Genomic DNA, 19,352 nt, shown 5'->3' on the forward strand with positions numbered 1-19,352 from the left:
GCTCGAACTCACGGACCGCGAGATCGTGACCTGGCTGAAGTCGGACGCTTAACCGACTGCGCCACCCAGGCGCCCCTCGGCGGTAGATTTTTTAAAACAAAAGATAATTAGAGTCTAACTACAGCCTTGTGCCCTCGGTTTAAGCCTGTTTTCCCTTGATTCAATCAAAGATCTGAAAGGGCCATTTCAGCTAACCCTAAATTTAGGTCTGTGAAAAAAAAAAAAAAAGTGTGGGCCCGATTTAAGGATTATTCCGCTCATAGGTACTTTTAAATGATTTAAGAAGATGGGGTAGGGGGCAGGGATGGAAGCAGTTTGTGCCAGAAGTTTTTAGAATTCTCAGGTAAGAAGCCAGTTCTCTCAAATCTCTTGCATGTTGAGAGGGGGGAGTAAATTACGTGCAAGCGAACAGTACTCTTGATGGAAAAGTACTGCTCTGGGCTGCAGATGTGTACCAGGCTTGGTTTTAATTATTTTTCCCCCTTCTCTCTATCCTTTCTTCCGCTCCGCCCCCCCTAACCCCCGCCCCGGGCTGGTGACAGCAAAGAGGGCAGCCGGGTTAGGATTCTAAAGGGTATAGACAGGCCTTCCCCTGTTAGGCCTGCTCCAGTGCAGCCGGTTGGCCCAGCAATGGCAGGAGGAAATACCTAGGAAAGGAAGGGACCAAACTCAGGATCTTTCCAAACTCCCGCTTTCGTCTGGGATACAGCACAAGGAGGTGGCGACTGCCAAGGGTAGCTCGGCAGACTTCAAATAAAAGAACGCTGCCAACAAAGAAACTTTGGTCATTATTCTCAGCCAAAAAAAAAAAAAAAAAAAAAAAGCGCGTTAACCACAGAGGGTTGCTTGCTGATGCGCTGGGACTGAGCAAATCTGATTGCCGAGAATGAACTCAACCTAAATCCGGCGAACCGATCCGTCTCCCCAGATATTGGGAGAGTTGTCGGACAGGGGCCCGTGCACCGACTGGAGCTACCCCGGGGGTGTCCACACCACAGCCTCGGGCGGGGAGGACTGGAGAAGGGTCGTGGAGGAGAGTCAAAGGGGGCTCCCAAAGTGGAAATGGGTAGTCTGGGCCTCCAAGGGGCAAAAGGAGCTGGAGGAGAGAGTTTCCTTCCTGTCCCCCAAGAGAGCCCCGCGGCCCCGGGGGGGATGGGCGGGGAAAGGTGAGGCTTCAGAATGCAGGGCGGGGGAGAAGCCTGAAGCAGCAGAAATGGGGCCGTGCGCGGCGCGCATCAGGTGGCGGAGGGGGCCTCCGCCAGAGCTCTGCAAAGCCGAGGCTCTCGGAACAGGTCGGGGCGCAAGGAGCAAGCGAGGGTGCGGAGGAGGGCTGCGCGCTGCGTCGCGCTTAGCTAGAGGATGGCGCAACGATGGCGTGAGGCCGGGGCCGGGGCCTCGCAGGTAGGGCCGAGGCGGGGGGGGGCGGGGGGGGCCGATCCCGCGGCGCCAGGGTAGGCGGGATCCGGCTGGGGGAGGTGAGCGACGGCCCGGAGGCCAGGTGGGGGGCCCGAGCTGGGCGGGGCGCGGCGCCCCGGCGGCCGCGGGGGAGGCGGGGCCGGGAGGCTCCGCCCGCCTAGGCCCCGCCCCGCCCCGCCTCCTCCGCTGGCTAGACCTTGTCCGCCGATCCGTGCGCGCCACAAGCTCGCAGAGAGGGAGGAGAAAGCAGCCAGTTCCGGAGCCCTCCCTAGCCCGGCCCAACCTTTGCTCCAGAGATCATGGCTGCCGAGGATGTGGCGGCGACAGGCGCCGACCCGAGCGAGCTGGAGGGTGGCGGGCTGCTACACGAGATTTTCACGTCGCCGCTCAACCTGCTGCTGCTCGGCCTCTGCGTCTTCCTGCTCTACAAGATCGTGCGCGGGGACCAGCCGGCGGCCAGCAGCGACAGCGACGACGACGAGCCGCCCCCGCTGCCCCGCCTTAAGCGGCGCGACTTCACCCCTGCCGAGCTGCGGCGCTTCGACGGCGTCCAGGACCCGCGCATACTCATGGCCATCAACGGCAAGGTGTTCGACGTGACCAAAGGCCGCAAGTTCTACGGGCCCGGTAACGGCGGCCGCCCAGGGGACGCGGAGACAAAAGAAGGGGCCCCGGCCCGGGGCTGGGTCCGGGGGAGGCGAGGGGGAGCGAGGCGCCCCTGAGGGGAGGAATGGCGATCGTGGCGGGGCGGCTCCCAGCGGCAGAGGGCAAGGGGCCCTCAAGAAGTGCCGCGGCCGGCGGGGGACGCCGCCAGCGCCGGGATGGGGGTGGAGGGAGAAGGCTGGAGCGCTCAGGCCGGGATGGGGGGGGGGCGGGCGAGATCGCTAACCGGGAAGGGGGGCACCGCCGAGCGCAGTGTTCGAGGCGCTTCGAGGGCACGGGGTTTGGGGCTTCCTGGAAGGAGGGGCGGTGTCGGGCTGGAGAAGGGAAACGAGGGTGTCTCGAGGGAAGCCGGGGGGAGGGGAGGAGGTCCAGCCTCGGAGAAGATGCGGAGGCCGCTGCCGCCGGGAGTGGCCGTGGTGTAACGTGAAGGTGCGGGAGATGGAGCGCGGAGGTGGGATTAGCAGCAGGTCGAAGCCGCGTGCGCGCTGGCGGGTGATGTGTGTGTGCGTATCCCGTGTCCGTGGCTCGCCAGGCGCGTGTGTGCGTGCGCGCGCGCGCTTGGAATGTGGCATGTGTCAGGTATGTGTGTGGCATGTGTTTGGTATGTGTGTGCGCGCGCTGCGTGTGGCCGACCGAAAAGCTGGGAGGTGAACGCGGAGATTCCGTTGAGGGGGGGGGAAGGGAGCTGCTCGAGGGCGGAATGAGGCTGAACGTAGCGGACAATGGGGATGTGGCCAGATGAGAAGGTAATAGAGCATTTCAGTCTATAGCGCGAGAGAAAGGACTAGAAGCCAAAAAAAAAAAAAAAATTAAAAATGGAGGGAGAGAGAAGTGGGAGGATCCTGGGAAACAAAAGGGGTAGGGCTGTGAGGGCTGCTGGGTGTGGGGATTTCAGGAAAAGCCAACCGGAGGGGAAATGAGGGTGGCTGACTGCTGAGCCATTGGAGGACAGCAGGCCCGAAGGGCCTTAGAGATGAGGCTTTCTAAGCCTGCTGGTGGATCAGAATCACCTGATGCGCTTGAGGAAAAACACCGATTCCCGGCTTAATCACCGCCACCGTGGAGGAGTCTGTCGGGGAGGTCCAGCAATCTGCTACATTGTAAGAGGCTTTCCCGGGGGCGCCTTTGAGAAACGGCCGGGTTTGGAAAGTCGTGCCATGTAGAATATTTGGAGAGGAAGGAGGTTTTAGCTCGTTTAATACGGACTCCGGAAAACCGAGAGCTCAGGGAGTGTGTCCACATCGAGAGTACTCTCTCTTGCTCGCGGGTCTGGAGAGAGGGAAACGGTCTGGAGACGCGCACACATACCCGTGATCCCCGTCATCCCCACTCCTGCTTTGTTTTACTCGCCCAGTCCAACTAATCAAGATCAGATGTGGGAAAGTTCTTACGGAACTCGTCCCCTTAGCAGTGTTTCCTCGTGGCTGATTTAGAAGACCTACTTTCTGTAGGCCGTGTAACTGTCAAGATCATTTGCAAACCACACCTCTATTATCGGCACTTACCCTGGCACACCTAGAGGCATTTTCAGTGGACATAATCATGCAAATACCCGTTAGTACTGGGCTGCACCGTCAAGTAGTCCAAAGAAGTGCACGGGCCATCATCATATGATTGTAATTTGCAAAGTCATTGGGAGGAATGTAGGCCTGTGCACAGAAACACAACACTGGGAATCAGGCGACCTGAGTTCTAATCCGGGTTGGATTACTGACCAGCTGTGTGACCTGGCACGAAGCATTGTTCTCTCTGGGCCTTAGCTGTCCCTCTGAAAAATGCTGAGGACGGCCCATTGGGAGATCTTCCTAAGTCTCTACCCTGCGCTGTCGTCCTGTGAGCCCATGAATGTGTGATACCATGTGCAAATGATAATCCATGTTACAAAGGATTCCTAAAAATGATTCATGCCGGTGCCCATTATTCTATGCATGGCACCTTTGTGGGCACTGGGAATACAGCAGGGAGCACAACAGAAAAAGGGGCTGCTCATGGAGCTTATATTCTAGGGAAGGTACATTCTGGTGAATATATTCCAGAATGCTCCCCTTGGGCCATTTTTCAGTATTCAGTGACTATAATCTCTGAAGTAGCAAGGTCCAAGCCAGAACAATTGGCCTATTTTCAAGTACTAGATGCTACCATGTCCGCTAGAAGTGTGTGTGTGTGTGTGTGTGTGTACAGTGTGAAAACTGTGAAATGTGTCATGTGAAAACTGTGTAATGGGTTTGTTGGGTTTTACCTCCTCTAGTGGGAGAGCAAACAACCGGTTTTCTTTAGAACCTTATTTGCGTTCAAAAGTTGGTCATAAATTTTGTCTCATTTGTACACAAATAAATTCCTTGTGGATTGAGCTTTCCAGTGACCAGGGGGCATATTGAAACTTGATCTGTTCTCATACTTGGCCTCGTGGTTACCTACAAACTTTTTAATGTCAGAGTTGCTACCCAATCTACCTTGGGGAAACAGCACATGGTTTAAAGTACACTGGATTCTTTTCATTTACTTGTGCAATATTTAAATAAGTCTAAACATCCACGTCAAGTACCTACAAAATGATTCACCGCTCCCTTAGACAAAAGTCTCTATAATAGCATTCTCATGTCTCATATATTTGTTTGGGATATTGATTCAGTCTTTGTTTTTCATGAAAGTGTGAGGATTTTGAGTCTTGTCTTCAAGCTCACCAGGGTGACAGAGGTGATCTCTGTGCTATTTCTTCTTTATTGACGGTGTAGATTATGTAACATGAGAGATTTCTGAACCGCTGATACTCTCATAAAATGATTTCTCCTGCAGATACCACATGTTAATGTTTAATACAGTCTCACAACCAAAGATCGCCATGAGATACTTTGGAGTCGCTAAAACAGACCAGAATACATTTTATAAGGAAATGTTTTCATTTATGCCGTAGTATTTATTACCTTAAGAAACTGTAACTTTCGCTGCTGTAGCCCTAGTGCCTAGAGGAGAGGCAGGCTCTGGGTTCAGTCCTAAAGCCGGATTCTGACCCGTGGGCTCAGTATTATCTTAAACGATTTCCTACCACCGCATCCCGCCCTAGGAGATAAGCATTCATGGCTTTCTTATTAGCGGTCTGAAAATCACAGGAAATGGATGATGATGCATAACATACTGATTTGTGACAGTTTGAGGACAACAGATCCTCCAGTATCCACCATGTAATGACAAAAGCATCCACGTCACTTAGGGTTTCCAAATGGAATTGGATACTGCAGAAGGGGGCTTTCTTCCTTGATGGGGAAGGAAGCTATTTCCTATGTATGAACCACAGAGAAACTGTCCGTCTAATAAAGAACTGATCTTTGGTTTGGTTTTGTTTTTTAAGAGGGGCCGTATGGGGTCTTTGCCGGAAGAGACGCATCCCGGGGCCTTGCCACCTTCTGCCTGGATAAGGAAGCCCTGAAGGACGAGTATGACGACCTTTCCGACCTCACTCCCGCCCAGCAGGAGACCCTGAGTGACTGGGACTCTCAGTTCACTTGTAAGCATTTTTTTGAAATTGTGCCTGGATCAAATTTCTACCAGTAATGGGATTCACGGCAGCACAATAGTTACTACTAAGCAGCCTGAAACTGGGGAGCATTTTGATAGGCTCCTGAACGGACGGATCAAGTTCATGGCTTGAAGTGATTGCAGCAGTGCTGAGTCACCTGCCATGATTGCGTCCAGTTTTTAGCTAGTTCCCCATGGAAACTTGGGTTTCTGTTATTTAAGTTTTTGACGGGTTTGCCTAGATTCCACACTAGGATTTGGTGCTTGGCCTGTCGGGGAAAGGATCATGGCCATGTAGGCTACAGAGAGGGATTTCAGAAGTCCTTACTAGCAAGGCTTGCTATTTAAAAGCAGCCCACATTTCTGTTGAAGAATGGGAGACTTGTGTTCAACAAAACAGCTTCTTTTTGAATCTGACTGAGCCTGACTATAGGCCTCATCTACAAATGATGCTTATAATCTGCCCAGCAACAATGGTGTCTGCATTTTTAAAAAGAAAGGGAAAAGGAGACACTTGTTTCCTGGCTTATGCTATGGGCTGAGGTCTTTGGGGCTGGAGGGTCGGGGGAGGGAGGACGGGGATTAGTTCAAATTTTGGGAATTGAGGAATCAGCTCTTGTCAAACCGAAGTGTTTATCACTTTAGCAACATCTCACTGCTAAGAATTTGACTAACCTTTCCCAGCTTTGAAACAGGATATAAAGACCATGACCATCGCTTTCAGATTTTTTATTTATTTTTGGAGCACCTGGGTGGCTCAGTCGGTTAAGCACCTGACTTCAGCTCAGGTCATGATCTCACGGTTCGTGAGTTCGAGCCCCGCGTCGGGCTCTGTGCCGACAGCTCAGAGCCTGGAGCCTGCTTCCGATTCTGTGTCTCCCTTTCTCTGCTCCTCACCCACTCACTCTCTCTCTCTCTCAAAAATAAAAACATTTAAAAAAAAATTTTAAGGATTTTTTATTTATTTTTTATTTCTTTTAATGTTTTGTTTATTTTTGAGAGAGAGCGAGACAGAGGAGGAGCAGAGAGAGGGGGAGACACAGAATCGGAAGCAGGCTCCAGGCTCTGAGCTGTCAGCACAGAGCCCGACGCAGGGCTCGAACTCATGAACCGTGAGATGATGACCCGAGCTGAAGTCAGACGCTCAACTGACAGCCACTCAGGCACCCCCTAAGATTTTTTATTCTAAAATGCAGTTTTCTATTTGCTGTTCTCTATAGCTAGTTAAATATTACTGACTCTTTTGGCTAAATCCAACCTTCTTTTTTTTTTTTTTGGAAAATAATGCTGACTTCAGTGTTAATTATTAGCCAGCTATGGCTCTACCCCTAGATTTTGAATCCCAAGCAGACAAAGTATAGCTTTCAAGTCTAGAGGCAAGTCTTTTTACTTTGAAAACACGATTCAGCTATTTAACACTATCTAACATAGTCCCTGGTTTTCTTGTATCCTAAGGATGCTTTTGTACACATAGAGAATATTCTTCTGTATGAAACCAGCGAGTTGTAATTTATTACTGACAAAGCTCTATCTTCTAGGGCCTGCCTTCACCAAGGAGGTCAAAACCGTAAAAACTTTCTCCCTCTTCCACTAAGACCCGCCCCAAGTTCTGTTGTGACACCGGAGCTCCACTCAAAACTAGTGTGGGTTCCCCTTAAAGCAGGTTTCTTGGGCACCACCCGCCTTTTATTTGTTTTATGCAATCCCAGGCACCCTAGGGACCTTTACAACATGTTCAGATAGGGAAGTTCCAGTCTAGTGATCATTTCACACAAAAGCCGGTCTGGCTACCTGGTTAGACAGGTTGGTTACTACCTGTTCAGAAAGAGGAGACCCGCCCTCTTGGCCTCTGGCATCCATAGGCTTACTCCCTCATTAGCTTGACCTCAAGAATGCAGCCAGTGGGGCCGTGATCCCTTCTCCTGCCTTTTGCATTCTGGTTTGCACCCTTAAATCCGTTGTCTCCAACATCTCCAGTGCTCTCCTGCCTCCTCAATCACTTGCTTTTAACGATGCATAGCTTTTTCCTTGTGTTGGGAAAAACCACCGTCTGCCGCTTTTCCTCCATCCACTAGAGTCCTCGTTCCTCCCCTTCACTGTCACCCGTCTAAGAAGTGCTGGTCCCTAACCACTGCTTTCTTACTCCCGGCGATGCAGTTTCCGTCCCCACGGTCCCACAGAACTTCCCTTCCTGAAGGTTTCCAGGGACCTGCTTCTTGCCAGTATTCACTTCACTCCTCCCGCCCTTGTAGAGCTCCTGTCACGTGCCCCCGCCCCCCGGGGGGGCCCCCTCTCCAGAGTCCCCAGCTCCCGTTGGAACTTCATTAACTCGTATTTCCAATTTTGCTTTAAAGTAGCTCGCATCCTTCCCTTTCCATTCCCATGGACGTCCTGCTCACTCCTGGCCCTTGTTCCTTCACATCCTGATCTGCCCGCTGGCCGCCTGGGCTCCCTGCGCTGGGCCTCCTTGCTGTCATCTGCCTGGTCTGCCAAAGCGCTGGTTTCCCATGCCGTTCTTTTGTCATAAACCTTCAGTGCCCTTTGCCACCTGTAGACGAAGTCCAGACGCTTCGGGCCGGCTGTCCGCCACCTCCATCATACTCGCCCACACTGCTTAGCCAACCTTCCTCCCGCGCCGTTGAGCTCTCAACTCGGTCTCTCTGATGTTCCCCAGATGTGTGCAGCCTCGCCTGCATGCCTCCGTACGCGGCATTTTCATTTTCTGAAATCCCTCTTGCCTCACGTCCTCCTACGCGTCCTCCCAAGCATGTCGTCCTTCGTGAGGCGTTCTGAAACCCTTCCCACTAACTCCTAGCGAGCCCTGCTCTCCCACTTGTGCACACAAACACGACTCTGCGTCAGCCTTCCCTTGCACACTCCTCGCCCAACGCCGCCACCCCTTCTGTGTTTCTTCTGAACAAAACTCTTAATTCCCGGTCACCAAGGGCTGCGGCATAAGACCTTCCTAACAGAGACCTTCAAGAAGCCCGGCACATCGCCGCATAGACCGTAGGCCTCTAGTGAATGTTTGCAGGTGGGAGGTAGTGGTTCTGGGTAAGGCACGAGAGCGATCATTTGTGTTTTCTTTGCCTCCAGTCAAGTATCATCACGTGGGCAAGCTGCTGAAGGAGGGGGAGGAGCCCACCGTGTACTCCGATGAGGAAGAAGCAAAAGATGAGAGCACTCGGAAAAATGATTAGAGCGTCCAGTGGAAGCATATCTATTTTTGTATTTTGCAGAATCATTTGTAACATTCCAGTCTGTCTTTAAAACATGGTGATTTCCGATATTTAGAAACGTTTCGAAGTTGGCCGTAAGTTTTTGTAATTAACATCACTAGTGACACTGATACACAATTAACTCCCGTCTCCCAAGTGCATGATGCGTTTGTGTGTCGCAAATCCAGACCGTGAACTGCAGGGCCGTAATACAGACGTTATTACCGTTCCCTTCTCTCTGTAGTCAGTACGGGCCGACTTTCAGTTTGTTTTTCCTGAAAGAGACAGGCAAGACTTGGGTATTCCCTCCCTGCCCAAGCAGGTAAAGATGTTAAATGTGCAGAGCCCTTCCAGCAACCGAGAACAAAGGGATGAACTGGCAGTCCCGACGTTCTCAAGACAGCAAATCCCTCATTTCTCAATTGACTTAGCTGCACGATTTCTGTTTTATCTACCTCTAAAGCAAATCTGCAGTATTCCAAAGCCTCTGGTATTGATTAAAGAAAGCTGTCCATTAAAAAAAAAATTTTTTTTTTTTTTTTGAAATCTCCAAGCTGGGCTCAGTTGGGGAAAAATACATTCGCTATGTTTCTAGACCGCCTTACGATTTTTTTTTTTTTTTTTTTTTTTTTTTTTTTGTCCTCTGGACACTCAGATGCCCCCGCTAACACAGCGGTATACAGTGAGGCTTGATATAGGATCTGAACATTCGAAGGGAAGCCTTGGAAGAAATCAGCCGGCTTGCCTGAAAAGCTAACTCGACGAAGGAAATGTAGGGACCCTCTTCCCCATCCCCACGTTCACGGTGGGACGATGGTTGTCCGACCCGGTTTGCCGCGAGGGCGGGGGGGGGGGGGGGGGCGTGCCGAACAGAACACGCGTTTGCTCTCCCGGCAGCCCTCGTGCCCACCTCTGGGGAACGAAGAGAGTACAGGTCGCCGTAGCCACGCGGCTCTCAAAATCCATTCGTTAAGGTAACCGTCATTCTTCTGTCCCGACAAAAGTAGCCGCCGCAAGAGGAGTCGGGCCGGGTGTCTAGGTCTCTGATAACTGGGTCTTTTCAGTTAACCATAAACTTAGCTTAAGTAGACTGTACAGTCGTATGAATTCGTACAAGTATATGAACTAGTGAGGTCTCCAACCCTTGTAATTGTAGTTGAATAGTCCTTGTATTTTGTTGTGAACCGTGTTTAATGGTTTTACCTCAGATCAGAAAACAAAATGAAGTGCTTTGGTCAGTTAATAAAAACGGTCTTACCCAGTATAGCGTGGTGGGTTGTCTTTTTTTTTAAACCTCGGAAATCAGATTCGGTCATTTTACTTTAGCTTAATATTCAGTTTCGCTCCTGAGGTGTGTGTGTGTGTATTCAAAAAGAAACCCGTTAAGGGGCAAGACCTCAGACCCTCACACCACAAACCAAATACCAGCTTATCTTGTGAAGTAGTGAATTGAGGGGCGCCTGGGGGTGGCTCAGTCGGTTAAGCGCCTGATGGGTTCAGGTCATGGTCTTGGGGTTCGTGAGTTCAAGGCTCACATTGGACTCTGCACGGACAGTGCGGAGCCTGCTTGGGATTCTGTCTCCCTCTCTCTCGGCCCCTCCCCGGCTTGCTCTCTTTCTCTCTTTCTCAAATAAAAATAAACTCAGGGGCTCAGTAGGTTAAGCGTCCGACTACGGCTCAGGTCATGATCTCATGGTCTGTGAGTTCGAGCCCCGCGTCGGGCTCTGGGCTGACAGCTCAGAGCCTGGAGCCGGCTTCGGATTCTGTGTGTCTCTCTCTCTGCCCCTCCCCTGCTTGTGCACTCTCTCTCTCCCTCAAAAATGAACATTAAAAATAAACCTAAGAAGACAGTGAATCGAGATTAGCTAAGCTGCCTTAATTCCAACGTACAAATGGACATTGTTTTAAAAAATTAGTGAATTTATTTTTTGTGACTTGTCAAATTCTGCCTCAGAACTTTTCTAAACTCCAAGGCAGACCTCTGCCTTCGGGTCCATAGCAAGGTTATTAAGGGGTAACTGCTGATGGCATTAGCAAGTGCCAAGGCACGGTTGGTTGTTTCCGTTTCCAGATACCATCTGACCAGGAGAATATTCAGGAATTCTTTCACGGTAGCTAATTCCCCCTCCTAGCAAAAGATCAGATTTGCATACGCAGTTGGTTGTATAAATACAGCCTATTAATATTACTGTTTTGCCATTTTGACGTTAAAATTGGCAGAGTTTGCTTACGAGGGATGTACTCCCTGCACGAAAGAGGGCTTGCAGCTTTCCGGTTTTTCTGTTACCAAACATTGCCTATTTCTTTAAGTTTTTATTTATTTATTTCGGGAGTGGGGGCAGAGAGGGGGAGGGAATCCCAAGCAGGCTCCATGCCATCAGCACGGAGTCCGATGCGGGGCTTGAACTCACAAACCAGGAGATCATGGCCTGAGCCAAGATCAAGAGTCAGCTGCTTAATCAACTGAGCCACCCAAGTGCCCCTGTTTCTTTTGTTTTTAAATGAGCTCTTCCCCGCCCCCACTAGGTTTCATGCAACTAATATTCCAGTTGCCTGTTTCGTGCCAAGCACCCTATTACGCTGTGTGCTTCTGGGAAGGGGTGGGAGAGAGAAGTTGGGCCTCCTTGCAGCCTGAAATCTTTCAGATGCGAAGATTAGGCTGCTCCTTTTTCTAAGCTGAACGGGTGTGTCCGATGCCAAGAGGAAAACATCCAGGGCCCTGTTAAAGTTTCAATCTCAAATAGCCCGATTCCCCACCATTGAGAATGAAATCAACATTGTATTGATTACATGTAAAAGGATATTACTAGAAGGCAGGACTTCAGTCTAGAAACTTCTCAAATCCAGCTAGCATATTCAGAAGCCACATTATGTAAAAGGTGCCATTTAAGATGGGGGCGTGGAGGTTACAGGCACCCGGCCAGTGGGGGAGGTGTGAGGTGAACACCTGCTTGTTCCCCTGCCTTTATCCAGCCCCTGCAGAGGCCCTGCGTTCTCAGGACTAGCGTCCTAAGCATTCTCTCCGTGTTTGCCGCGCCTCCCCATATCTGTGGCTTCTCTACATAACAACATGTTCACAACACGTCGTTGGAGGGCCAAACAGGCTAATCCTAGACCCAGAACAAGCATCCGGACAGCCCTTGCCGTTTCAGAGAGAGAGCTTTTTGACCCCCCCCCCCCCCAAAAGGGACCCTTTCAGCTGTAAAGTACCCAGATTGTACTAAGGTACAGGCAGCCTTTGTGACAGAACACTTCGAGGCAGCGTGCCGGATGCTTCACGTGAAAATACAGGTGACACCCGAACGGTCAAAGATTGACCAGTGAAGCCCCCGAGGTGCCCCCACACCCCCACTTAGTCCCAGCTATTGTAGAACTTGAACACTGCCACCAGGTGCTGAAGGGGTGAGATGAGATGCCATGGGGTCCGTTTTGCTACCTTCGAAGATTATTGATAAAACCTTTGCCGGGGCGCCTGGGGGGCTCAGTCGGCTGAGCGTCCGACTTCAGCTCAGGTCATGAGCTCGCGGTCCGTGAGTTCGAGCCCCGCGTCGGGCTCTGTGCTGGCAGCCCGGAGCCTGGAGCCTGCTTCGGATTCTGTGTCTCCCTCTCTCTCTGCCCCAACCCACTCGCATTCTGTCTCTGTCTCTCTCAAATATAAATAAGCATAAAAAAAAAAAAAAAAAAAAAAAAAAAAAAACCTTTGCCGAAGGGAGGATAGTCTTCAGTCCAGATACTATCATTTCGCCTTATCCAAACTGAAGATCAAACTGTGATCTTCAGTTGTGTGAGCTCTGACACAGTTCCCAAACATCAGCGTCATAAAGGGAAAAATTGCATAGAAGCAAAAAGGCTCTTTTTAAAAATTTATTTATCTTTTCGTGTTTATTTTTGAAAGAGACATAGAGACAGAGCAGGAGTAGGGGAGGAGGAAGGGAAGAGAGAGAGAGGGAGACAGTCCGAAGCAGGCTCCAGGCTCTGAGCTGTCAGCACAGCCCGACTCGGGCCTCGAACCCACAAAACGTGACATCACGACCTGAGCCGAAGTCGGTCACCTAACTGACCGAGCCACCCAGGTGCCCCTGTAATTTTTTTCTTAATATTTATTTTTGAGAGAGACAGAGTGGGAGCAGGGGAGGGGCAGAGAGAGAGGGAAGCACAGAATTCAAAGAAGGTTCCAGGCTCCGAGCTGTCAGAGCTGTCAGCACAGAGCCCGACGCAGGGCTCAAACCCAAGAACTGCGAGATCCCAACCTGAGCTGAAGTCGAGTGCTCAACAGACCCCCACATAGGAGCAAGACTAAAACTGGACATGGATAGGGGCGCCCGGCTGGCTCGGTCGGAGGAGCGCGCAACTCTTGATCTCGGGGTCGTGAGCTGGAGCCCCATGCTGGGTGTAGAGATAACTTAAATGAGTGAATGAAACTTAAAAACAAACAACCCAAAAACTGGGCACGTAGATTTTCACAGAAAATGTAGATGATGCACGTGGTAAATGAACAGGCGGTAGGTAGTCACTATGACCATTTTATTTTTAATATATCTGAAAATTAAATATGTGTTATTTCTCTAACGATGCAAATGAGGATCGACAACATTAGTGCAAAGCGGCATCCTACAAGTAGAAACTCACCCCGCCCCGGTGAAATTATTAGCGTTTAAGAGTTCACATTCTAAACAGTCTTTGCCACACAAAAAAATGCGTTTATTTGGTTCTTACTTTCAAAATTACCAGGTTACATAGCTTTCTACCTGAGAAATTCAAACAAATTGAACAAAAATACATTGACAGGTTTTTAGTTTTCGTAAAGCACTATCAGCACATACGAGGAAAAACATGGAGATGTCTGTCTAAAAAGACAAAATTTCAAGTTCAGGCCCTTACTTACTTAATAAGACATAGAAAAAAGATGTGAGAAAAAACTCTTGCACCACTTAAATAACAGCACAACAAAGAATGACTAAGTAACTAGAACCAATAGAAAGTGATCACAATATTTTCGGTTCTATCTCATTCCTTACTAAGCCACTCACTCCATTGAAAAGTATAGGATGAATTGTTGTCTTCCTCGTTTAAGGCCTATGCGCGCGCGCGCACACACACACACACACACACACACACAAAAGAAGTTTATTTAAATCTAAAACTCATTACTATAAGACATATAAAAATTGAAGGTGGTACAGAAAGTAAACATGAAATCAGTGTTTTTACTAACTTCTAGGTCCCAGGATGGTATTTAGCAAACAAACAAAACCAGACAAAAATATTAGAAGTGACTTAGCACCGGTTCTATTATACCAAAAAAAAAAAAAAAAAAAAAAAAATTTGCACATGCTGTATTCTGCAATTTATTTTTTATGCCTGGTTACTGAGCCGCAAATTGTTTTCATGCCCCAAAATCTCTGCAAAGAAAAATGATCTAATGACAGCAGAAATGAAGATTTGTTTTCCAAACAACCATAACTGCTTTCCATTACGAACCCATAGTGTTCTTGGTTTCAATGGCATGGAGCATGAAAAAAGAAGGAGGCAGAGGAGGAGAAAAATACCTAGTTACCAAAAGCTGTCTGACAAAATACAAGCTCTTAGCACTTTAAAAGGCTACTCTGGACAACAGTACTTTGAACATTAATAGTCACTGCTAGTCTTCAGGGGAGAAAAGGCACTCACCCCACGAAACGATTTTTCAGATTTGACAAGCCAAACCTAGTTTTAACGGCAGAGTCACTAGGTTGAAAGTGGAACCGAATACAAGAGAACCAACGAACCGTCCGTTGGTTATCATCTCCTTAAGGATAAACACAATCCGCTACATTACTTGTAAACTTCTGCACGTACTAGCGTAGCTCTCTTAAATGGGAGGAGAAGAGATCAATGAAACGACGTGTGGTTCTTACGTCCGGTAACTTAGAAGATCTTGTGGCCCCTTTAGAGATCAGGTTGCTCGAGTGGCTGGCTGGTTATGAGCACGTAACGTGCCTCGTCACTCAGGGCAACCACACTGACTGGCATTCCACCTTGGCTCTACCGGCTGGTACTTTTCCACAGAATATCAAGTTAAGACTGAAATGAATCATGTCACAGGGAGATGTTGCCTTCCACTACTTCTGTGAATGAAAATCACCCTCTCGTCCTGCAGCCAGTCTGATCTCACTGATGTCTTCAACTGCCGAGTCAGGGATAGCTTGGCTGGGGGTGGGGAAAAAAAAGGTCATCTACTGCCCCTGAGGGTCCTAAATCCTATATAAGGCGGAATGAATCAGCCGAGCTCTTAATAGAACATGCACTGCGTTAAGATGTAAGTCTTTGTGAATCTATAAAATATCTCACTTTAAAAACATAGTCAAGAAGTCCAAAACCAGTAGGTAAAAAGAGAAACTGCTTATGTTACGAGTTTACAAAGCCTTCACACATACCATTTTCCCCCAGCTAGAAAACTAGGGCTTTGCCCTCGACTCCTAACTCCATGGCGTTATTGAGGATTGGGGAGGCACTTGTTAACGTGTTATCAAAAGTCAGTTTGGGGATAGTCAGCGGCTTGTTACAAACTGATGTCATCCAACCCTGAGTGAAAGGATTACATAACCTGAAATGAAATACTGCCACGTCCTGTCCTCCCAAAGTGCTGGTATCGGTGCCCTAGGAGCTTTCGGCATTTCCTTTTGCAAATCCCACTGGTTCTTTTACTTCCATTCTCTTGCTTCTCTAGGATGGAATGACGTGGGGTTCTTCAAAAAAACACACACACACAAAAACAAAAAAGAGAGAACAAAACAAAACTCTGCAAATGGTCCACCATCCGTTTAAACGTCAAGGGACAATCCGAGCCACTTTTAGTTTCGTCTTCCAAATTTTGTTTCTAAAAGGACAACTCTTGGAGTACTATGAACATATTTAAAAGATTAATTTCCCTCTGGTGGGTGGTCACGTAACCTTCCGATGTCGTGAAGGAGTCTCTGGTATGTCCTTGCTGTCATCCCTTCTGTTACCTACAGCCACTTCTGGATAAAAGTCAGGAAAGTTTCGTCGCTGCACGTGGTGTTTCTGACCAAGGCTAAGAAGGTATAAAAAGACCTTACTTCATTCGCTGTTGTCCCTTTTGAAGATAAATGACACTAAATGATGCTGTTAGAACAGCTAAAGAGCCACAGAGGGCCATCTCAACTCCTCTCAACGTTCATTTGCTCCCTTGCTGGCACCCAGTTAAAGTCGCGGCTGAACTGTAGAAATGTCTGTTCTCGGATCAAGAAGTTTTGCGGGCACACTGTTTTACCAACCTTCAGAATCTGGATGTTTTTTATTTCTAAAGTTTGCCAGCACACTGGCAGTCATTTATGCTTTATACTTTGGCAAGAGAAACAAGGTTTTTGCATTTGACCTTGCTCAAGCTTTTAAGTGTCGCTCTCTTGCTCTGTAGTTGCCAACTACATCGCTATATTTGGTTTTAAATTTTCTTCTTGCAGTTTGTTTACTGCGAATGAGAGCGTTTTCTGAACTGAAAGAACTTCAAAACATTTGATAATACAGAGGACTAGTGTAGCCGTTTTGAAAATAGCTTCCACAGTCCGCGTGCTCCTGACTGTTACGTCTAATATAATAATTATCAGAATTCAACCTGAAATCTTTAGAATTCTCATATCTTTTGAACCTTCTCACCTCCTGGTTGTAGTCTGGCCTCCAGGGGGTCTCTCTTCTTCCGGGGAAACCCCTCAAGTAGAAAACATCGGCGCTGTTTGATGATGTTATTGGCACATGAGGGGGCCTATAGTTCACGTTCTGGCCGAATGTGCTATCATCGAACCTCCTCCTCTTTCTTATCATGTCGTCTGATAGATCACCGGGGCTGGATCCACGGTAGTAGCCTTCATCAAACAAATATTTGGGGGCCAGTGTTTCCCTGTTTCGGCTGTTGTTCTTCTCGCCTCTCATGGAACCGTTTTCACCTTCAAGCCATGAGCGTGTCAACTCATACCTGGACCTCTTGACTGGTTTCCAAAGCTCGTATTTAGAGTAGCGTTCCTCCCCGTCGCGGTTCCGCTCTGAACACCAGGTCTGCGGACTTGACCTAATTTCTTGATCGCTAGTGATAATTTCAGCAGCATCAAGAGATCTTTTTTCTCGGGAGCTATCATATGTAGTCACAGATTTCTCATTGTCTTCTTTCTTTATGCTAAGGATTTCACTGAAGCATTCAGAATCACTACTAATGTCCTCTAAGAAATCGGTCAACTCCATTTCTAAGTCTGCTGCCCTGTTGGGTGAGGAATCCTGGCTTTGACTGGTGCATTTGGAATCTCTGATCTCGTAAGCATAAATCTCTTCCGACAGATGGCTCATTGCATCAGTTGGGGACAAATGACCACCAGCCTCACTGGCTGTGTCCTTGCAATGATTTAACTCCTTGTGACTTTCTTTGGCACAATCCACTCTTCCTCTCTTTTGTGGTTTATGCTCAGGACCCCGAGTACAAATCTCCGAGCAGCCATCATCTTTTTGAGCCTGTCGTCTTGTTGCCAGGGCTTGCCCTGGGCTCAGGCTGGTGGAGAGATGGTTACGTTTTCTCAAAGTGACTCGAAATCCATTTCCCTTAGCATGGACAGCCCTCTGCCACTGACGCGTGCTTTCTGGGCCACTTGGTTCTAGGCAGATACGGGCATAGTTTGGAGGCTGATAGTAGGTGAACATGTAATCAATAAATTCATCTGTTTCATAGGCCTTCAGTTTCCTGCCACACCCTTGCTGAAACAATCTGAAGGAATCCGATTTATGAGAATTGCTGCGGTCTTCTTCCTCAAGAGGCTGACCTCGGACTGTTGCATTCTGCAGAGAACTCTGGTCAGAGACCGAACTGTCATTGTATCCATCAGCTAATGATTTTCCAGCTCTTGCCCCTCTAGCTGAAGAGCTTATTTTTTTTCTCCTCAGGTGGTCGGGAGATTGATGTAAGTGAGCCCTATTTATTTTCTTCATTTCTTGTTTTTGTTTATGCTGTGACTTGGCAACCTGATATTTTGGCACTTCTGCTTGATTCTGAAGGTACTGACTGTGTAGCTCTTCTTTCTTCAGAGTTTCCAACGTGTTCCCTGGAGTATGGTTCGCTCTGGGGCTTGGATCGTCTACCCACTGTGGGTTAAACTGGGTGGATTCCTTTAAAGAAAAAGGTTAAACATCTCACATCAAAACTGTAACGGTTTAAACATTTCAAAGAAAACTGGGCTTTCTGGCACGGTTCTGAAGTGGTTTCTAAGCTGTAAGGTGGATCCAGACTAGGAACAACATCGCACTGAGGAACGAAGAGGCACGAATGAAGTGTCTCGGGCTAACGCAAACACTAGGTCTGTGCTCGACCGTTTACACACCTTCAGAGCACATGACCCTTTTCTTTATACGTGCGCAAACTGGTGAGCATTTACTGTTCCGGGTCTTACGCTAGGGGCTGGGGATAGTAAAAGAAGAAATGCTCTACAGCCTTCCCAGAAAATCCTAGAACGAGAAGAGACTGCTGGGTGAAGTGTGTGTCTAAAAGGGAATCGCCTGGCCTAAAAGATGAACCGCCTTTCTGTTTTTCATTCCAGCCTCTTCCCGTGGATTGTAGGGGAGGATATCCCTGAGCTGTCCCCTCTCACCTGCTTCATTCAGAAGCAAGATGACAGGTAGAAAACACGGCCATGCCAGTGGTTCTGCCTGTGTTGTCTGCTCTGCACAACCAAAGGGCAGGTTAAAGGTGCTGCCCACGGGCCCCACCCCGCGGGGAGAGCGTGCACCGTGCCCTCACTGACAGCTCGCGTCAATCGGGACAGTGCCCACCCGTTACCCGGGATCCAAACCTGAGGACCGCACGCGATCAGTATGTGGTATCAGTGGGGCCAAGAATTAGGCACCACACACGTTTAAAAAGGTAAACTCTTAAAAAGGGGTCGCCCCCAGAGATCAGTAAGGTAAATTTAAAAGATTCAGCTAGCCTTATTAGAAAGTCTATGTGGCTGCCCCTCCCCCGTTCATGCTCTCTCTCTGTCCCAAAAATAAATAAACGTTGAAAAAAAAAAATTTAAGAAAAAAAAAAAAAAAAAGGGGCGCCTGGGTGGCGCAGTCGGTTAAGCGTCCGACTTCAGCCAGGTCACGATCTCGCGGTCCGTGAGTTCGAGCCCCGCGTCGGGCTCTGGGCGATGGCTCAGAGCCTGGAGCCTGTTTCCAATTCTGTGTCTCCCTCTCTCTCTGCCCCTCCCCCGTTCATGCTCTCTCTCTGTCCCAAAAATAAATAAACGTTGAAAAAAAAAAATTAAAAAAAAAAAAAAAGAAAGTCTATGTGAGAGTTTTCTGATCTCGATTTCACTCGGGTCGGTTGTCCACACTAATGAGAGAAAGGCTGGGTATCCAGATACGCATCAAGGTAACGCTCTGATACTGAGGCCATTTACTCTTCGTCTTTAAAAACACTGAAGGGGCGCCTGGGGGGCTCAGTCGGTAAAGCGTCCAAATTCAGCTCAGGTCTGATCTCACTGTCTGTGAGTTCGAGCCCCGCAAGGGGCTCTCTGTTGT

The 19,352-nt window shown here is 48.7% G+C and overlaps 2 protein-coding genes across 3 annotated transcripts in view; one reads left to right on the forward strand and one right to left on the reverse strand.

Annotated features, from left to right (window-relative positions):
• Positions 1–1,616: 1,616 nt before the first annotated feature.
• On the forward strand, positions 1,617–10,077 carry PGRMC1 (progesterone receptor membrane component 1). Its single transcript, XM_045473110.1, has 3 exons — positions 1,617–2,043; positions 5,429–5,584; positions 8,692–10,077. The coding sequence occupies exons 1-3, from the start codon at positions 1,716–1,718 to the stop codon at positions 8,793–8,795; spliced, it is 588 nt and encodes a 195-aa protein (XP_045329066.1). The 5' UTR covers positions 1,617–1,715; the 3' UTR covers positions 8,796–10,077.
• Positions 10,078–13,320: 3,243 nt separating this feature from the next.
• LOC123595397 (A-kinase anchor protein 17B-like) overlaps positions 13,321–19,352 on the reverse strand; it is a 29,538-nt gene continuing 23,506 nt past the window's right edge. Inside the window, exon 6 of one of the 2 annotated variants that reach the window (XM_045473111.1) lies at positions 13,321–17,960. In XM_045473111.1, the coding sequence (XP_045329067.1) occupies positions 16,320–17,960 (1,641 nt within the window). In that variant the 3' untranslated portion in view covers positions 13,321–16,319. The remainder of the gene's footprint in view (positions 17,961–19,352) is intronic. The other variant, XM_045473112.1, reaches the window with a different exon arrangement.

This window comes from Leopardus geoffroyi, chromosome X (genome assembly GCF_018350155.1).
Source record: "Leopardus geoffroyi isolate Oge1 chromosome X, O.geoffroyi_Oge1_pat1.0, whole genome shotgun sequence".
Taxonomy (NCBI): Eukaryota; Metazoa; Chordata; class Mammalia; order Carnivora; family Felidae; genus Leopardus; species Leopardus geoffroyi.

Excerpts from the sequence above, each read along its gene's own strand:
- PGRMC1 (XM_045473110.1), top strand. The coding sequence starts at position 1,716 with ATGGCTGCCGAGGATGTGGCGGCGACAGGCGCCGACCCGAGCGAGCTG. Across the intron at positions 2,044-5,428 it reads CCGCAAGTTCTACGGGCCCG|AGGGGCCGTATGGGGTCTTT; the intron begins GTAACGGCGGCC and ends TTGTTTTTTAAG. Across the intron at positions 5,585-8,691 it reads CTGGGACTCTCAGTTCACTT|TCAAGTATCATCACGTGGGC; the intron begins GTAAGCATTTTT and ends CTTTGCCTCCAG.